Raw genomic sequence first — 16,699 nt, forward strand, 5'->3', positions numbered from 1 at the left:
CTGGTTTCATTAAAGCTCATACAGTTAGGGGTGGGTGTAGCAGAGCTTACAACCTGACTACACCATCAGCTTGCTGGGCTGAAAAAGTTCAGTTTGAATTGAACTCTGAAGTGTCTCTGTGCCTTTTGCCTTTTTCCTTTACTTTCCATTTTCCTCTCCTCCCTTCTCCCTTTCCCACCTTCCTCCTTCTCTTTTCCCTGTTCCTTTTTTCCTCTTCTCCCTTTCCTTTTCCCCCTTTCCTCTTCCCCTTTTCCTTTCCCTCTCACCTTTATTGCCTTTCCCTTTTTCTTCCCCTTGTCCTTATTCCCTTCCCCTTTTCCTTCCCCTTTCTCTTCCCCTTTCCCTTCCCCTTTTCTTTCCCCTTTCCTTTCCCGTTTTCCTTCTTTTTCCCTTCCCCTTTTCTTTCCCCTTTCCCTTCCCATTTTCTTTCCCTTTTCCCTCCCCTTTCCCAGTATTTTGAGTACTTTTCCACACCCTTTTACTGGATGCACACCATCCAGACTTCCTGCCTGTCCATTATTTTCCAGCACAGCCCAAAGGGGAAGAAGAGGAGATCCCTGGAACTGCTCCATTCCCAGAGCCCTTTGTGCAAGGACGCTGTGATTTAGGAATAATAATCCAATCTTTAATTGAGTGAGGGCACAATAGGGCTGTTCTGCAGGCTGGCAGAGTGCTGCAGTGCCACAGATTGTGCCTGGGCTACAATGGGAGTCAGGGTGACACCGGGAGGGATTGCACCACATTCATCCTTCCTCCTCCTCCTCCTCCTCCTCACTGCCTGCCTTGGCACAGGAAGGCTCCACTCCTGCCTGGTGATAACTCTGCCTAGGCAGCAAGGGACCCTTGTCACCTGACAGTGTTATCTCTTAATTATATTATCTCTTAATTACAGAAGCTAATTGTTTGTTTCTTTATTAGCAGGCGCCGATACGGGCCCGAGGACTGTGGAGATAACAAGGGTCAGTGAGTTGTTTTCTGCCCATTCACAAAGCCACCTCCTTCCACTGAAACTGTTCATTTTTGCAGCATTTCTCTCGAGTCAGGCTGCATGATTTGTGTTTGCACTCAGGGTTGGATGTGTGCCTGTGCTTTGGGTGAGGAGGTGTGTGTGTCAGACCCATTTTCTCCTGTCCCACCAATCTATGCAGTCAGTGCTGCCATACCCTGCACTCTGCCAGTTCCCCTGCTGCAGATGGGTTTTTTGCTGTGTTCCAGGGCCCATATGATGCCCTGGGTGTCAGCATAGCAGGAGGGAAGGGCAGTCCCCTGGGAGACATCCCCATCTTCATCGCCATGATCCAGGCCAGCGGAGTGGCTGCTCGCACGCAGAGGCTCAGAGTGAGTACAGGGGCCCTGCTATCTCCTAATACTTCCTCATATTAGGAAATATTAGGCCCCTAATATTTCCTGTTTGATCTCCCACCTGTCCCTTGAAGCCTCAAGCACTTCTGCATCTGCTGTCAGTGGTAATCTCTCATAGACTGCTCTGCCTCTATTTATATAAAAGCAAAACAACAACAGCAAAACACACAAAAAAACAAAAGCAATACCACAAAAAATCCAACCAAAAAAACCACCCCAAAAAACAAATCTGCCTTTCTCTTCCCCTCTTGGCGATTGCTGCCCATATTGGAAAAGTGACATTAAGAGAAAGAGCTTGAATGCATTTGTAGTGGCCGTGGGATGTCTCTGTTCATCCAGATCCAGGCAGGGCAGAAGGAAACCACAGATAGTTTGCGAACTCCAGACTGGGCATCATTTAGAGCTCCAACCAGAAATGAAAGAAAGAAGAAACCAGGTCAGAAATGAGTTGTTTGATCTTAAATAAACAGCAAAACAAGGCACTTCTGTCAGACCCGCAGCACGTGTGGGTTTCCAGGGGTGGTCGTGGTGAACACTTCCAGTTTTGGAGAGAGTCTCAAGGAATCAGGAGGATTGAGAAGAATTTGTTATGCAGATCCACGTGCTTTGGCCCATGAGATTCACTAGGACATGCTGCTACACTCCTGCCTTGTCTCTGATGGAATTAAACAATGGCAGGGTCGACATCATTTTTCTGTGTGTAGGAAGAAGAAATCATCCAGGTTAATTGGATTAATATCAGAAGTTCCTTCTCTCCCCTACAACTTTCAGCACGTGCTTACAAGGTCTGGAAGAATGTGAACTTGTGTGCACATTCAGGCACAAATGAATCCTTTCTGGATGGAAGGACAGCAGAGAAAATCCCCCTCCCTCTCTGCTTGCAAATGGAAAGAGCAAAACACAACCCATCTTTGTTTTCTCTGATCATATTGTTAGTGTTAAAAAAAGAATGGGAAATGATCACTGGCAGTGCAGAATCCTCACAAAAGGGATCCTGCAAAAGAGAAGCATGACTGTGCAGTGCCAAGTTCACGAGGAATTTTAAGCATTCTTAATTTTTAATTTTCCCTAATGCTGGTAATTTTCCATTGCTGTTGTACTTTCAGGTTGGAGATCGGATTGTCAGCATTAATGGGCAACCTTTGGATGGGCTGTCTCATGCAGATGCAGTTAATCTACTAAAGAATGCTTATGGGAGCATTATCCTGCAGGTATGGTGATAAATTGAACATGCAGCTGCAGCAGGGTAGATAAATGGCATTCAGGAAGGGAAAAAAAAAATCCCTGAGCATCCCTGGCACAAGGCATCACAGAATTGCAGGGTGCTTTGCTGGTGGGAATTACACAGAAGGAGAGCAAGAAATCATTTCCATTCAAAAATTCTTTATTGCCATTCACACAGGCTGTGAGCGTGGCTCTGTAAAAGCACAACAAAGGGAACAAAATAACTTGTTGCCACACGTGATAAATCAACAAGCTTCCAAGTTGTGGGGTTTGGTTTTTTTTAATTGGAAGTTAACTAGGAACAAGAAAATGTGTGTGTGTGCTTGTGATGTAATGAGACAGGGACCCACAGGGTGGTTTCCTTGTCCTTGAAAGAAATTCTAGCAGAATTTAGGAAAAATGATGGAATCATCACTGAGACAGAGCTGCCTGGAAGTGATTATCCATCAGGTGAAGGATAAAAACAGTGAAGAGAGAAAACAGAGCTGTCACTGCTGTGTTTCTCTGGGAGCTAAAAGGGACAAATTCTGCCACATTGCTTCTGATTGCTGCCTGCCACTGTGCTGATCCATAGTTTATTTTTATGTTTACACAAAGAAATGGGGGAAATAATTGCCAGTAAGAATTCAAAATTCTCCTCGTTTGCAGAATTATTGCAACAATTGGAAAACAAGCTGAAGGCACCACTAAAATCTGCTCTTAACTCCCTTTTTCATCACAGCATTTTGGATTGGAACTCATCCTGAGGGACTTTTGCAAGCTTCCTGCTTGTATTATGACACAAATGAGACTATAAAAAACAGGGGTGAGGGGGGGAAGAAAAAAGAGGCAATGAAATGATAATAAACTTAGTTTGAGACTTGCTCATTCTTTGTTTTGTCTGTCCATGAACTGCTGACCCAGTAAGTGATGAGCCAGTTCCAGAGCAGATGGTGTTTTGTGTAGTTCCATTGAAGTCAGAAGAAACACACAGATTCACACCAGCTGAGGATTCTCTGTTAAATTATAGTTATCATATTGTTACCAACGTTGAGCAATTTCACTTTTCATGTCAACAGTGTTCCCTGAATAGAAAATGAAAGCTTGCTGCAGAACCCAAAATTGCTCATCTTTGAAAGCTGTAATACAGCTCAGTATTGCACCTCATGATGGATTTAAAAATATTCCTGATGGGGCACTCTGGCACTGGGTGGCTCCCACAAACAAAGAGCTGCTTCTAGAAGTGCCACTGGGTCAAAGAGCTGCTTCTGGAAGTGCCTTTGGGGCTGTCAGTTGGCTCTTTTCCTTCTTCTGAGCATTCTGCCTCATCACAATGAGCTTGGTGCTGTTCTCAGATGGTGGAGTTTGTTGGGATAGAATAGAGGCAGTTTGCCTCTATCACAAACCTGCTCTAGGAAGGTGGGGTGTTGTGTTTTAACACCTGGGGTGGTGTCAAAGCCTGGTGGTGGTTCCCTTCCCCAGCAAGCACAGGAGCCTCTCCACCACCAAACTGCTCCTTTTTAACCAAAACCCTCCAAAAGGAGCAGCCCTATCGCTGTGATCGTCACGAGTGGGGTGCCATGAAGTAATTCTGTTTATTATCAGGGTGGGCCACTGCTCTGAGGGGTCAGATAATTGTGTTCAGTGGGCTGGAAAGGCTTATTGTGGGCACGTCCTGGGGAGGAAGGGGTTTGCAAATGCTGTTTGCAAATGGCAGATTAAGGTCTCAGGGGAACAATCATCCCTCTCAGCTGTTTTGATGCCTTGGTTTAATTTAATTTCTTTTCTGCAGGTGTAGTAATGAGATAAGGGGAAGCTTTTTCACAAGGTTGTTGAACTCTGATGTGTTCTTGCTGCCAGCTGAAGATTTTTGAATACAGATTTGGTTTTACCCTCATTTTATTGAGCAACAACAAAAAAAAAAAGACAAATCCTGGCTGGAATTCTTTACTGTGATGGCACAGGAAGGGAGCCTTGGTGGGTCTGTGCTGGCTGAGCCAGGAGCTGTTCTCACCTGCTGGACCCCCTTTCCTTTGGGGCATCCTGGAACCCCAGTCCTGGGATGCAGAATTTGCATGGAAACCTCCTGGCTCCATCACCCTCTTGGCTCCAGAGGGTTGGGAAAGAGGGAAATATTTGCTATGGGAGAATTGTGAGCACTCATTTGAAACAGATTTATAGAACACATTTCTTACTTTGAAAAGGGAAGTTTTCCTTAAAGCCAAGTTCGCAGCAATGAGTGGAAGAAGCACCTGCTGACTTTGATAGAATAGGGCCATAGCTGGAGGAAATACTGGAATTGTGCTTCCTGGCTGTTCCTCACCGTGTCTGAGCTGAACTCCTGTGCTGCAGTAAATGTCAGGCAGAGAGGAATATCCCCTCAGAGGGAGATGGAGTTAGGGGATAACCACAGCGTGGACCTGTTGGGAAATTGATGTCCTTTCAGCTGTAAATACCTCAAACCCAAACCACTTGGTGGTGGTTTCTTTGAAAATTTTCCATTAAAAAAAAAGTAAATAAAAAATCAGCATCAATTCATTAAAAATAAAGTTACTACCAGGGCCCTCACTACTCTCACAGAAGGAATTCCTGCCCAATCTCCCATCCATCCCTGCCCCTGGCAGTGGGAGCCATTCCCTGTGTCCTGTCCCTCCATCCTTGTCCCCAGTCCCTCTGCAGCTCTCCTGGAGGCCCTTTGGGCTCTGGAAGGAGCTCTGAGCTCTCCCTGGAACTTCCTTTTCTCCAGGTGAGCACCCCCAGCTCTCTCAGCCTAGAGAAAGAAACCTTTCCATGGAACCCTTTTCCATGGAAACCTTTTCCATAGAAACCTTTTCCATAGAAAAATGCTCCAGCCCTCAGGATGTTTTCAGAATAAGAGAGGACCCACAATTGGGAAGTTGAACAATCCAGTTTGTTTTCAGCCTAAAAATGCAGAGAAATCAAAACCAAGGATTAATTTGTTCCCTTCTCATCAGACAAACCAGTCTGAGGCATTGCAGCGTTTTGCCCAATGTTCCCTTGGGTCTTGGGGTTCTCTTAAAGGTTGTGGTGATTTCTTTCAAGAGCAATCCTGGACCCCTTGTGTTGGCTCTCTTTCCTTGGAAAAGCTGCCTTTTTGTCTAGATTGCCCAGAAAGACTCCTCCCCTTTGCTCAGAGCCTGAGTGATGGCCTTGTGAGGGCAGGAGAAGCTTCAGAGCAAAATTTGCATTGAACCCCAGAAAAGTGACTGCCCTTACCTGAAAGTGTGGAGATTTAGGAGTAGAATTAGGGTTTTACTTGGGGTAAAAGCCAGCAGCTGATTTTCCAACCTGTGTTTCCTTGCCTCCCTGTTGCCCAGGTGGTGGCAGACACCAACATCAGTGCCATTGCCAGCCAGCTGGAGAGCATGTCCACGGGCTGCAGCCTCAGCCTGCCCTCCGAGCACCCCTCCGAGGACCCTGAGTGAGTTCCTGCTCTTCTGCAGGGCTGGGGTGGATTCCTGGGCTGGGAAAGGTGCAGGGAGGTCTCTCCCACTGCTTCTTTCTCTAATTTTCCATCACCTTTAAAATGAAAGCTCTGTGACCTTCCCCGGGCTGATGGTGGGCTCCTGTCTGTCTTCGCCTGCTGACAGAAATTGCTTGAGTAAATAAACAAACATGTGTTTCCAAGCACTATTTCTGGGTGTTTTTCAAGGGAAAAGTATCCCTTTTCTTCCTGATGTTGTGCTGACATGGTATTTCTGCCCTTGTCCATTGGCTTCCTCAGCTGGAAGGAGTTCTGATCATAGCAATTTGAAATAATTGGGTATTGGCACACTGATGCCAGAGGAGTTAAAGACACCTTACAAAACATGTCCCAGGACTTTGTCTTTTCAATCCTTATACCTTTATGAGTCAAAAAAAATCCAGTTAAAATCATTCCTGCTTGCAGCACTTGTGTGTGGTGATGGAAGCTGGAGGTCCAGCCCTGCCATGCATCATTCTCCATCGTGTGCTTTTCTCACTGTAGCATCCCAGTTACCATTTTGAAATCCATTTATTCTCCATTTCAGCTCATCATTTTCATTATGCTCTCCATTTTCATTCTGTGGTTCACTCTGTTTATTTTAAGAAGTTGCTGCCCTACCTCAGGAGGGTTGAGTGTAAAAGTTGAGCTCCTTGTGCTGCATTCTGTGGTCTTACGATGTGAGCTACTGGTTTTATTGCTGCTCCCAAAGGAGAACTGCTTGCTTTACAAAAGGATTTGAATTCTTTTTTCATATCAAAGCAGCAGGGAAGTTTGGAGGTGAAAATATGAAGCAGAATTAGGGATTTATATCCTAAAAAATGCACAGATATTACTCAGCTTGGGCTGCACCTTTAGAGAGATGGAAGATGCCAAAAGGATTCCATGAAATCATGGAGTGGTTTAGGTTGGAAAAGCCCTCTCAGATCATGGAGTCCAACTGCCAAAGCCACCACTGACCTCTGTCCCCAAGTGCCACATCCACACAGGGCTGGGGACTCCACCACTGCCCTGGGCAGCTGGGCCACCACCTTCTGTCCACAGCAGCTCTTTCTACACACCTAATTTTTTTTTTAATAAATAAAATTTATTTAAATAATCAAGTAAAATTTAATTTTAATAAATTTATTTAAAATAATTGTAAATTACATGTAATTTCAAATATGAGATATATAAATTCATATGAGTGGTCTAAATTCCACCAGAAAAAATCTTCCTTTGCTCAGTGTTGGCAGAGGAAACCCCTGAAGAGTTCAGGCTCCAGCTAATGAGCTCTGGAGTTATGAGCACAGGCATGTGGGTATAATACAATACTTTAAAATAATTTTTCCAAGTGAGGAGCTGGAGCACACGGAGCAGCCTTTGAACTCTGGGCTTTGTAGGAATGTCCCAGTGCAAGGGTCATGGATTGTGACTGTGTGAAAGAACCTCATGGTAGATAAATGTCTGTGTAAGTGTTCCTGAGACAGACACTGCTTATCTGAGTGATATTTATTGTGTTTTCAGAGCACCTCAGCCTAAGATTATTACCTTGGAGAAAGGCTCTGATGGACTGGGATTTAGCATTGTAGGGGGGTATGGAAGTCCCCATGGAGACCTGCCCATTTATGTCAAGACTATATTTGCCAAGGTATCTTTTATTTTTTGCTTTCTCTCCTTTTTTTTCTGTATTATCTTTAAAAATAAACCTAAGATTTGGCTTGGTTAATATATTATGTAGCAAAAAGCAAAATGTACTGTCTTGAGTAGGCTGCTGTGAGTTAGTGGACCCAGAACTCATGGCTGGCTTCTCAGTTTATATTTCATATTTCTGATGGCTGAAACAAGACACTTTGTCTCAGCAAAATTGCTCTGTGTACTTGGGAAACTTAGCTTTGTACATTAAAATATTTATAAGGCAGTTTCCTATCTGTAAATCTCCAAGAGATTTGCAGGAGGTATTGAAGGCATCTTTTTTCCCCACTGTGCAGGAGTGAGGAAATTGCAGAGATGCTGTGTCCTGATGAACAAACAGGAATTAGCCCATCTCTGATCCCTGCCCTGAGTGTCTGGGGGGATTGGGGTCCCTGCCAGGTACAGAGAGCTCCAGCCTCTGAGGCTGGAGAAAAATCATAATACAGCATTTTACAGGAGGGAGATATGGCCCTGTTCCCAGCCATCCCTGCTAAAAATGAGCCAGCAAGGCTTGTCAGGCATGGCCACACCAGGGGAGCTGTGGAAATGGAAGGGGAGGGAGGAAAACCAGTGGGAATTAGAGATACTTGCCATAAAATAATTGTGAAATCTGTCACATGCCCTGTTCCTACCTGGTGTCACTTGTGCAGGGTAGGTGATGGCAAAGTAGGAGCCAAATCTCCTGCTCCTGCTCTTCTGGGGCTCAAACCACAAATATCAGGGATTTTTACAATTTGAAATTATTAAAATATTGTGCCTTTTAAGTGGTGCTACAAGTTTCTAGATGTGAGCATAATTGGGAAATCCTAAAATGAACCTGAAGTTCCTGCAGGTGGGGCAGAAAGAGACACTGTGAGCCAACAGAGGGCAGGCAGGGCTTGGGATTTAGTAACAGAACTTCCCTGAGATGTCTGGAGGAGAGGAGCCATTTCTAAAGCTCTGTGGAAGCTTTCAGGACTGTCACAGAACTTTTTAGATTAGGAAACCCTCTGAGATCACCCAGTTCAGCCGTGCCCCTAGCACTGCCAACCAATGTCCCCAAGTGCCACATCCACATGGCTTTTAAATCCCTCCAAGGATGGGGGCTCCCCTGGGCAGTCTGCTTCAATGCTTGGCACCTTTTGGTGAAAAAAATGAAAAAAAATTAATCTGATGTTCAACCTGAACAACCCAAGGCCATTTCTGCATCTCTGCTGGGGCTGGGGGCAGTGCCCAGCTTGGTTCCTTTTCCCTCCCCACTGTTTCTCAGGTGTGGAGTACATTTAAGTGCTGCTTTATCAAGCCTCTCCATGACCATAAAATCCAGAACCAGCCTCTCCCCAGGCCTTTCTCCAGGGAAGAGCCAGCTCTCCCTTCCCGGCTGTGTACCCTGGCAGGGTGGGCAGTGATGGGCAGCAGCGCTCGGGGAGAGCTCAGAGCTGCCATTTCTCCTGCCCTGAGGGGTTCCCAGAGCTCCATCCCCCCTCAGGGATTCCCAGAGCTCCATCCCCCATTTCTCCAGGCCCTGAGGGATTCCCAGAGCTCCATCCCCCATTTCTCCTGCCCTGAGGCATTCCCAGAGCTCCATCCCCCCTCAGGCATCCCCAGAGCTCCATCCCCCATTTCTCCTGGCCCTGAGGGGTTCCCAGAGCTCCATTTCCCCTGGCCCTGAGGGATCCCCAGAGCTCCATGTCCTCTGAGGGATCCCCAGAGCTCCATCCCCCATGAGGGGTTCCCAGAGCTCCATGCCCCATTTCTCCTGGCCCTGAGGGATACCCAGAGCTGCATCCCCCCTCAGGGATTCCCAGAGCTCCATCCCCCATTTCTCCAGGCCCTGAGGGATTCCCAGAGCTCCATCCCCCATTTCTCCTGCCCTGAGGCATTCCCAGAGCTCCATCCCCCATTTCTCCTGGCCCTGAGGGGTTCCCAGAGCTCCATTTCCCCTGGCCCTGAGGGATCCCCAGAGCTCCATGTCCTCTGAGGGATCCCCAGAGCTCCATCCCCCATGAGGGGTTCCCAGAGCTCCATGCCCCATTTCTCCTGGCCCTGAGGGATACCCAGAGCTGCATCCCCCCTCAGGGATTCCCAGAGCTCCATCCCCCATTTCTCCAGGCCCTGAGGGATTCCCAGAGCTCCATCCCCCATTTCTCCTGGCCTGAGGCATTCCCAGAGCTCCATCCCCCATTTCTCCTGGCCCTGAGGGGTTCCCAGAGCTCCATCCCCCATGAGGGGTTGCCAGAGCTCCATGCCCCATTTCTCCTGGCCCTGAGGGATACCCAGAGCTGCATCCCCCCTCAGGGATTCCCAGAGCTCCATCCCCCATTTCTCCTGGCCTGAGGCATTCCCAGAGCTCCATCCCCCATTTCTCCTGGCCCTGAGGGGTTCCCAGAGCTCCATTTGCCCTGGCCCTGAGGGATCCCCAGAGCTCCATCCCCCATGAGGGGTTCCCAGAGCTCCATCCCCCGTGAGGGGTTCCCAGAGCTCCATGCCCCATTTCTCCTGGCCCTGAGGGATCCCCAGAGCTGCATCCCCCACTCCAGGCCTCATTGCAGGCCCCAGGAACCCCGGGGGTCCCACACAGATCCCGTGTTGCTGTTGCAGGGCGCGGCGGCCGACGACGGCCGGCTGAAGCGCGGGGACCAGATCGTGGCCGTCAACGGGGAGGCCCTGGAAGGCGTCACCCACGACCAGGCCGTGGCCATCCTGAAGCGCCAGAAGGGGACAGTGACCCTGACAGTGCTGTCCTGAGACACACTGAGCCCTTCAGGCCGTCAGCAGAGCTGTCCAACACTGCCCAGCCCCAGCAGAGCCCGGAGCCGCGCTCCCACCGCTCCAGGCGCGTCTCCAGCTTCATCCGGCCTCCCACGACTTTCCAGCCTTTCTCCCCACCCTCCACGACTTCTGGTGGCTTCAGAGGTTCCCCTGGACAAGGTTTAATTAAGGAACTTCAAAGGACAGGACTCATTGTGCTTTATTTGACACCTCAGTTTGTCCCCGCTGCTCTGAACCTCGACTGTTGAACCTGGAATCAATTCGCGCACAAAAGAGAATTTCAGATCATCAACCGATCTCATCTGAGGGGCAGAAATAAATGCTGAGTGACTTGTCATCTCACTCGTGATTTACTTATGCTAATTGTTCTTTCAAGTATGCCAGAAAACATTAGCAATGTAATTAAATTACCACTGTTCCAAATGATGAAATATCAAATTCTCCTCTGGGAAATTATTTGTGCTCGGCACAGTAAGTCTGATAGTCAAATGTGAACTTCTCATGTTTATCTCTTTGGGTAGGTCTGTGGAAGTTAGTCAGAGGTAATTACTGTGATGTGTCAATTTGCAGCCTTTAGCATGAAAAATAAACGAGGGGAGAGGGAAATTTATTTTTTTAGGCTTTTAAAATGTTTGAGCCTTTTCAGATATTTAGGCAGCATGAACAACAACAGCGTAGCTCATTCTGTTCTAATTCTATTTTTTGAGAAGAAATGTGCTGATATATGCCAGGCATGTCGCATACAAAGGCAGTTGTTGTCGTGCCAAGCTGCAGCATAATTGTTCATCCTGAAACTTTAATGAAGACAAAAAGTTTGCTTTGGGAATGTGATCCTGTAATTCTAGGAGTGATGGTGAGCAGTCCCTCCAGCTCGATGGATTCATCCTAACCACCAAACTCATGCACATTTCCAAGAGTCTCCCCAGGATCAGGCAGTGCAGGAAGGGGCTTCCATGGATCCTGGAGGATTCTCCTCTCTTGGGGCTGCCAGAGCCAATTTTGGGTAACGCCAGGCAGGGCTGGGATGCTCTCCCACAGCCAGGTGCAGCACTTTGGGATGAGGCTCCTCAAACCCCTCCAGCTCAGTTGAATCCCCCAGCCAGTTTTTTGGGGTCTGAAGCCTTCCCAAGGCTGGTCCCACTCTGGGGTGGGGTGCAGGAACCTTCAGCCACAAGTTCCCAACCTCATTCCATGTCCCAGCCCTCAAGCAGTGATGATGTGAGTGATGTGGCCTTGGTGATTTAGCAGATGAATTGGCAGGCAGGTTCCTGGCAATGCAAGGCATTGGGGGTTAATCTTCCTGTCCAGGGGAGCAGGAGGGGTTTGGAGGAAGCAGCCCAGTCTGATTTGGAACTGTTTGGCATAATTTATAATGGTGATGTAGCTGGGAGAAATGAAAGGGGGGGTGGGGTCGGAATTGGCTGCTCGTTTTGTGTGAAAAATTCCAGGAATTGAATGGAAAGAAGGTTGAAAATCTGCAGTATAATAGCTGAGCAGTGCAGGGAGGTGTTACAGGTACAGCTGTTCTGTGTAATTGAGTGGAATTTTCCCCATTTCACATACAGGAACCCATCCTGAAGCGAGGTAACTACATTGAGACAGGAATGCTGTGATAAGTTCTCATGGAAAAGGGTTTTCCTTCTTTCCTTGGAAAGTTTTCCATAACTTTAGGTAATCACAAAGTGCATTTAGCCTGCTGGAACCATTGGTGGGTATTCCCTTAATAGTGCCTGGAAGAGACTTCTCATTTTCAGTGGGTTCCCAGTGTCCTGTTTGATTTGCCAGGTGAGGTGTGAGTGGAATCCTGACTGCAGAGCACAGGGATCTCTCCAGGTGTAGAAAACTGGAGAATTCTGGACAGACTGCTCTGCTTGCACAGGAGTTGAGGTGAGCTGTGAGGAGGGAATGATTCTTCTGTCCTGTGTTTTTGTACCCACCCTGAGACGTTGCCACATTTAATCCATGAAGTTGTTTAATCCATGGCTGTTTATCAGCCTGTGATGCACATGCAGTTCATAGACAGAAACAATAGAATTTATGGGCTGATGAGACATTTTGCACTTCTCGTTGCTCAGAAGGAGAGAGAACATTTTCTGCTTCTTGTAATTTGCACTTTGTGTGTTCGAATATATTACTGCCAAAAAAATTTAAACAATTATATTGCAACTAATTGATAAACCAGTGACCATGCTCCACGTGCAGGGCCAAGACAGAGAATTCAGTTTGCACCACGCTTGTCTGGGTGGGGGTGTTCTGGTTTGTTTAAAACTTCATTTCTGTGCAAGGGAAAAAACAATTAAACCTCCTGATTGGATGTTTACGTAGATCAGTACAAGGAGACGTTTTATGACTTCAAAGGTTCTAAATAAAGCTCAGTTGCATAAGTAGTTGTGCATTTGTTTTATTCTGTATTTTAATTTAAGTCAGTGTTAAAAGCTGTTGCATGCCCTGATATCCAATTTAAACCTGCTCTGGCAGAAATTTTCCTCTGCTTCCTGTTGTTTTAAGGGTTCTCCTGCCTTGCTTTGAGGACTTGGGGGGCAGAGCCTTTACTTTAGAAGGGCCAAGTGCTGTTCACAGTCCTTCCATCAGCTTCCTCACCTGGAGAGACCTGGAATTTCCTGCTCTGGGCAGTGACAGCACCAGGAGCCTCCTCAGGGCTCTTGGCATTTCTTGGCCAACTGATGAGCAGGTTATGATGTGGTGGTGGGGCCAGCAGGTCAGCCTGGAGGGATGAGGAACTCCACCTCATTATCCTGCAATGAGGAATCACTGTAATGCCCCTAAATTCCCTGTAATTAATCCCACGGCAATTACCCCCTGGGAGTGTGACATCCATAGGGCCTGTGGAGGTAAAGTGATTATGCCAGTGTGGAGCAGTTAATGTCCCTCTGCCTGAAAGCACTGCAGAGAATTAATTTGGTGTCACACATGTATAAAACATCAGTTATATTTATATTATAATATTTAATATAAAGAAATATTTATATAACATCAGTTGTGCTCAGTGTGGATGCATAATTCCATTATCACCTTTCCCCACAGGGTCACACATCTGGATGTCTGGTTTGATGTCCTGGTTAAACACTGCCATGGTCACTGTTACCCCTCTTAGTGGGGTTTGTTCCCCAAAATGCCCCTTCCTGTGACAGCTGCACCTTCCAGGATGGCAGCAAATCAGAGAGATCCGTGTTCTGCAGCATTCCAAATGGAAAAGGAACAAGGGTCACCCTGACTTTGCTTTTAGCTTTTTTCAGGTGGGCTCTGAGGGCTCTGCTGCCTTCCCAAGCCTGGTGGGGGTGAAGCAGAGTTTACTCCCAATTCCTACACAAAAAGGGGGGAAATGCAGTGATAGCATAAAGTCTTTATTCCCTCTTTATTTAGGATTACAGAATCCCAGACTGGTTTGGGTTGGGACCAACCTTAAAGCTCATCCTATTCTACCCCACACAGGGACTTCCAGCACCCCAGGTTGCTCCAGGCCTGATCCAACCTAAGGGATTCCTGAGCAGTTGAAGAGCTCATGAGGAATGTTGTGTTTTCCAGGGCAGATATTTCCATAGAAAGGTTTATAGTCCCGTTTTAGAAGAATGAGGAAATCAGGGTAAAGATTCCTGGTTCTGGCTCTGCAGGGTGAGCACAGGGCCAGCACTGGCTGCTGGCACATCCCCATGCACGAGCCCAGGCGGGGAGAGCTGCCCAGCCCCAGCACAGCTCTGAGCGTTGTGCTCTGGGTGCTTTTTCTGCTGAAATGGCACTAGATGGAGCAGTTGACAAAATATTGCATTTCTGCAGCCTTCTTGCAGGGCTGGAGCCCAGGCAGAGGAGCTGCTGCCCCCAGGGATGCTCTGAGCACAGCCCAGGACAGACAAACTCCCAGACTGAGCTGGCTGCTTCCCTGGGAGCAGGGGGAGCTGCAGGGAGGACACACCGGGCACAGTGACAGGAGCTTTCTAGGAAAGGGAATCATGGCCTGTCCCACTCCTGCTGATAAATGCCTTCCTTCCTGCCAAAACCAGGGCAAGCTGGCCCTTCCACACCGAGCTGTGGGGACAGGACAGGGGCCAGAGCAGAGGGGCAGTCAGTACCCTGCCCCTGCAGAAAGAAATCTGCCTTTGCTGCTGAGAGTATATATTATTATATAATAGTTATAATACAATTGTTACAACAGTTGTATAATATATAATTATTACTACTGAATTATTACTATTATTATTATTACTATTACTATTATTATTGTTATTATTATTATCTGGTAATATTTACAATAACATAATAACAGTATAATATATAATTATACTATTATTTTTATATATAATGGTAGATGTAACAGTTTTGTTTCTTCTAAGAACATTAAATTCTGCTGGGAGCTGCTGCACTGACCCTGTCCAAGCTGCTGGTGGGGCAGGTTCTGGCTGATGTCATCTCAAGAGGAGATGTTTTTCTTTGGATGGATCCTGGAATGGTTAAAAGATCTTCAAGTTCCATCACTTTCTACTGTCCCAGGTTGTTCCAGCCTGGCCTGGGACACTTCAGGGATCCAGGGGCAGCCACAGCTTCTCTGTGCAAGGGCCTGCCCACCCTCACGGAGGGTTTATCCCTGATCTCTGATCCAGCCCTGCCCTCTGGCAGTGGGAGCCATTCCCTGTGTGCTGTCCCTTGTCCCCAGTCCCTCTCCAGCTCTCCTGGAGCCCCTTTAGGCCCTGGAAGGAGCTCTGAGGTCCCCCTGAAGCCTTCTCCTCTCCATCCCCAGCCCTCTCACCCTGTCAAGGCTGAGCAAAGTGGATTTGCCTGAGCACTGAGCTGCTTCAGCTGAGACTCTCAGAGTCCCCTCTGCTCTCCTTGCAGCAAAATAAAGGGAATACACACTGGAAATGCCCATAAGGAGAGTGGAAAAATTGTGCTCAGCCGAGCTCCTCATCATTCTTTCCCCTCCCAGCTGATGGGCTGCTGGATGCTGGGCCTGTTAAGATCATTAGATTAATTCCTTTTCTTGCTGTGACTTAATTGTCTCCATTTGTCCTGCGCAGTGCTCGCACTGGGGGTGTGCTTCTCCTTGCCTATATTTAGTTTGATCTCTACAGTGATACTGGAATATATAAATTGAGGCTGGCTCTGGCTCTTTGTGGCACTGAGATGGTTTTTTGTGCAGTCTGGAACTTTGACAGGAGGAATTTTGGGCGCTGGGAGGTGCCAGGGGCAGCACCAACCCATCCATGATCCCTCAGGGTCCGCAGAGGAGCTGCTCCTCCCTGGGGAGATGGTTGGAAGGACAAAGAGGAATGATGAGGAACAGGAATGAAAATCAACATCCTGGGATGCATTAACCAGCCTGGGCTGCAGGGATGGGAACAGGAGGGAAAGGGCCAGGGGAAGGCAGCAAACTCTGGGGTGCCTCCCTGCAGAGCTGCAGCACACCCCAAAATGAAATTCCCTGTCCCCAAATCAAGGGGAAACAGGCACTTCCCAAAGCCATCCCAATGATTAGCAGAAAATCTCCCACATTTATTGTGCTGAAATTGGAACTTGCACCTTCCTGAGGGAAGTTCCTCTCTGCAAGTGTGGATCCAGAGCTGTCAGGGGAAAAACTCAGTGAAAACTGTCAAAAAATTGTGTTATGGCTCTTTTTTCTTTGCAGCTGGGCCTGGCAGAGATGCCTCTGCTGGCTTTTGTACACAAATTGGGGGAATTCCTGCAAAAAATATCCCACCTTGTCATATTTGTGCAAGGACCCTCTGGGGATGTGGGGGATGTCACTGATGTGAAGAAAAACCTCAAAAATGGCTGGTTTGGTGCTGTGCAGGTGTGGGAAGTCACCCCACAAAAGCCACAGCCATGGGGACAGGAACACACACAGGGAAAGGTTTAATTCATTTTATTTGTACATAAAGGAGGCATTTTGGGTTATAGATTAAAAAAAAAAAAATAAGGCAGATAGAAGTTTGAGATAGTGAATGCCTGGACTGAAAGTGTGAAGAAAAGATTGAGCAGATGGCAGATTTCCATGGCAAACAGAGGTCAGGGCTGTTCTCCCCTCCCTGCAAGGATGGGGGCACAAGGCAGCTCAAGAGAATTTTGTCAGGATGTGAACTGACTGAACCACAACCAGAGTGGGCCAGAATTTACTTCTGCTCACAGAAAAAAAGAGTAATTAGCTAATCAGGGAGATGTGGGTGTGCTCCACCAAAGCCAAGGGACAGCACCAGCAGCAGAACAAGAAAAGTG

The 16,699-nt window shown here is 47.5% G+C and overlaps 1 protein-coding gene across 3 annotated transcripts in view; it reads left to right on the plus strand.

The window, feature by feature from the left end:
- PATJ (PATJ crumbs cell polarity complex component) overlaps positions 1–12,861 on the plus strand; it is a 138,183-nt gene extending 125,322 nt beyond the window's left edge. For 2 of the 3 annotated variants that reach the window (XM_059478360.1, XM_059478363.1), the window contains exons 38-43: positions 919–959; positions 1,216–1,338; positions 2,469–2,573; positions 5,904–6,007; positions 7,556–7,679; positions 10,304–12,861. In XM_059478360.1, coding sequence (XP_059334343.1) covers positions 919–959; positions 1,216–1,338; positions 2,469–2,573; positions 5,904–6,007; positions 7,556–7,679; positions 10,304–10,450 — 644 coding nt within the window. In that variant the 3' untranslated portion in view covers positions 10,451–12,861. The remainder of the gene's footprint in view (positions 1–918; positions 960–1,215; positions 1,339–2,468; positions 2,574–5,903; positions 6,008–7,555; positions 7,680–10,303) is intronic. The other variant, XM_059478362.1, reaches the window with a different exon arrangement.
- The last annotated feature ends 3,838 nt before the right edge of the window (positions 12,862–16,699 follow it).

This window comes from Ammospiza nelsoni, chromosome 9 (genome assembly GCF_027579445.1).
Source record: "Ammospiza nelsoni isolate bAmmNel1 chromosome 9, bAmmNel1.pri, whole genome shotgun sequence".
NCBI lineage: Eukaryota > Metazoa > Chordata > Aves > Passeriformes > Passerellidae > Ammospiza > Ammospiza nelsoni.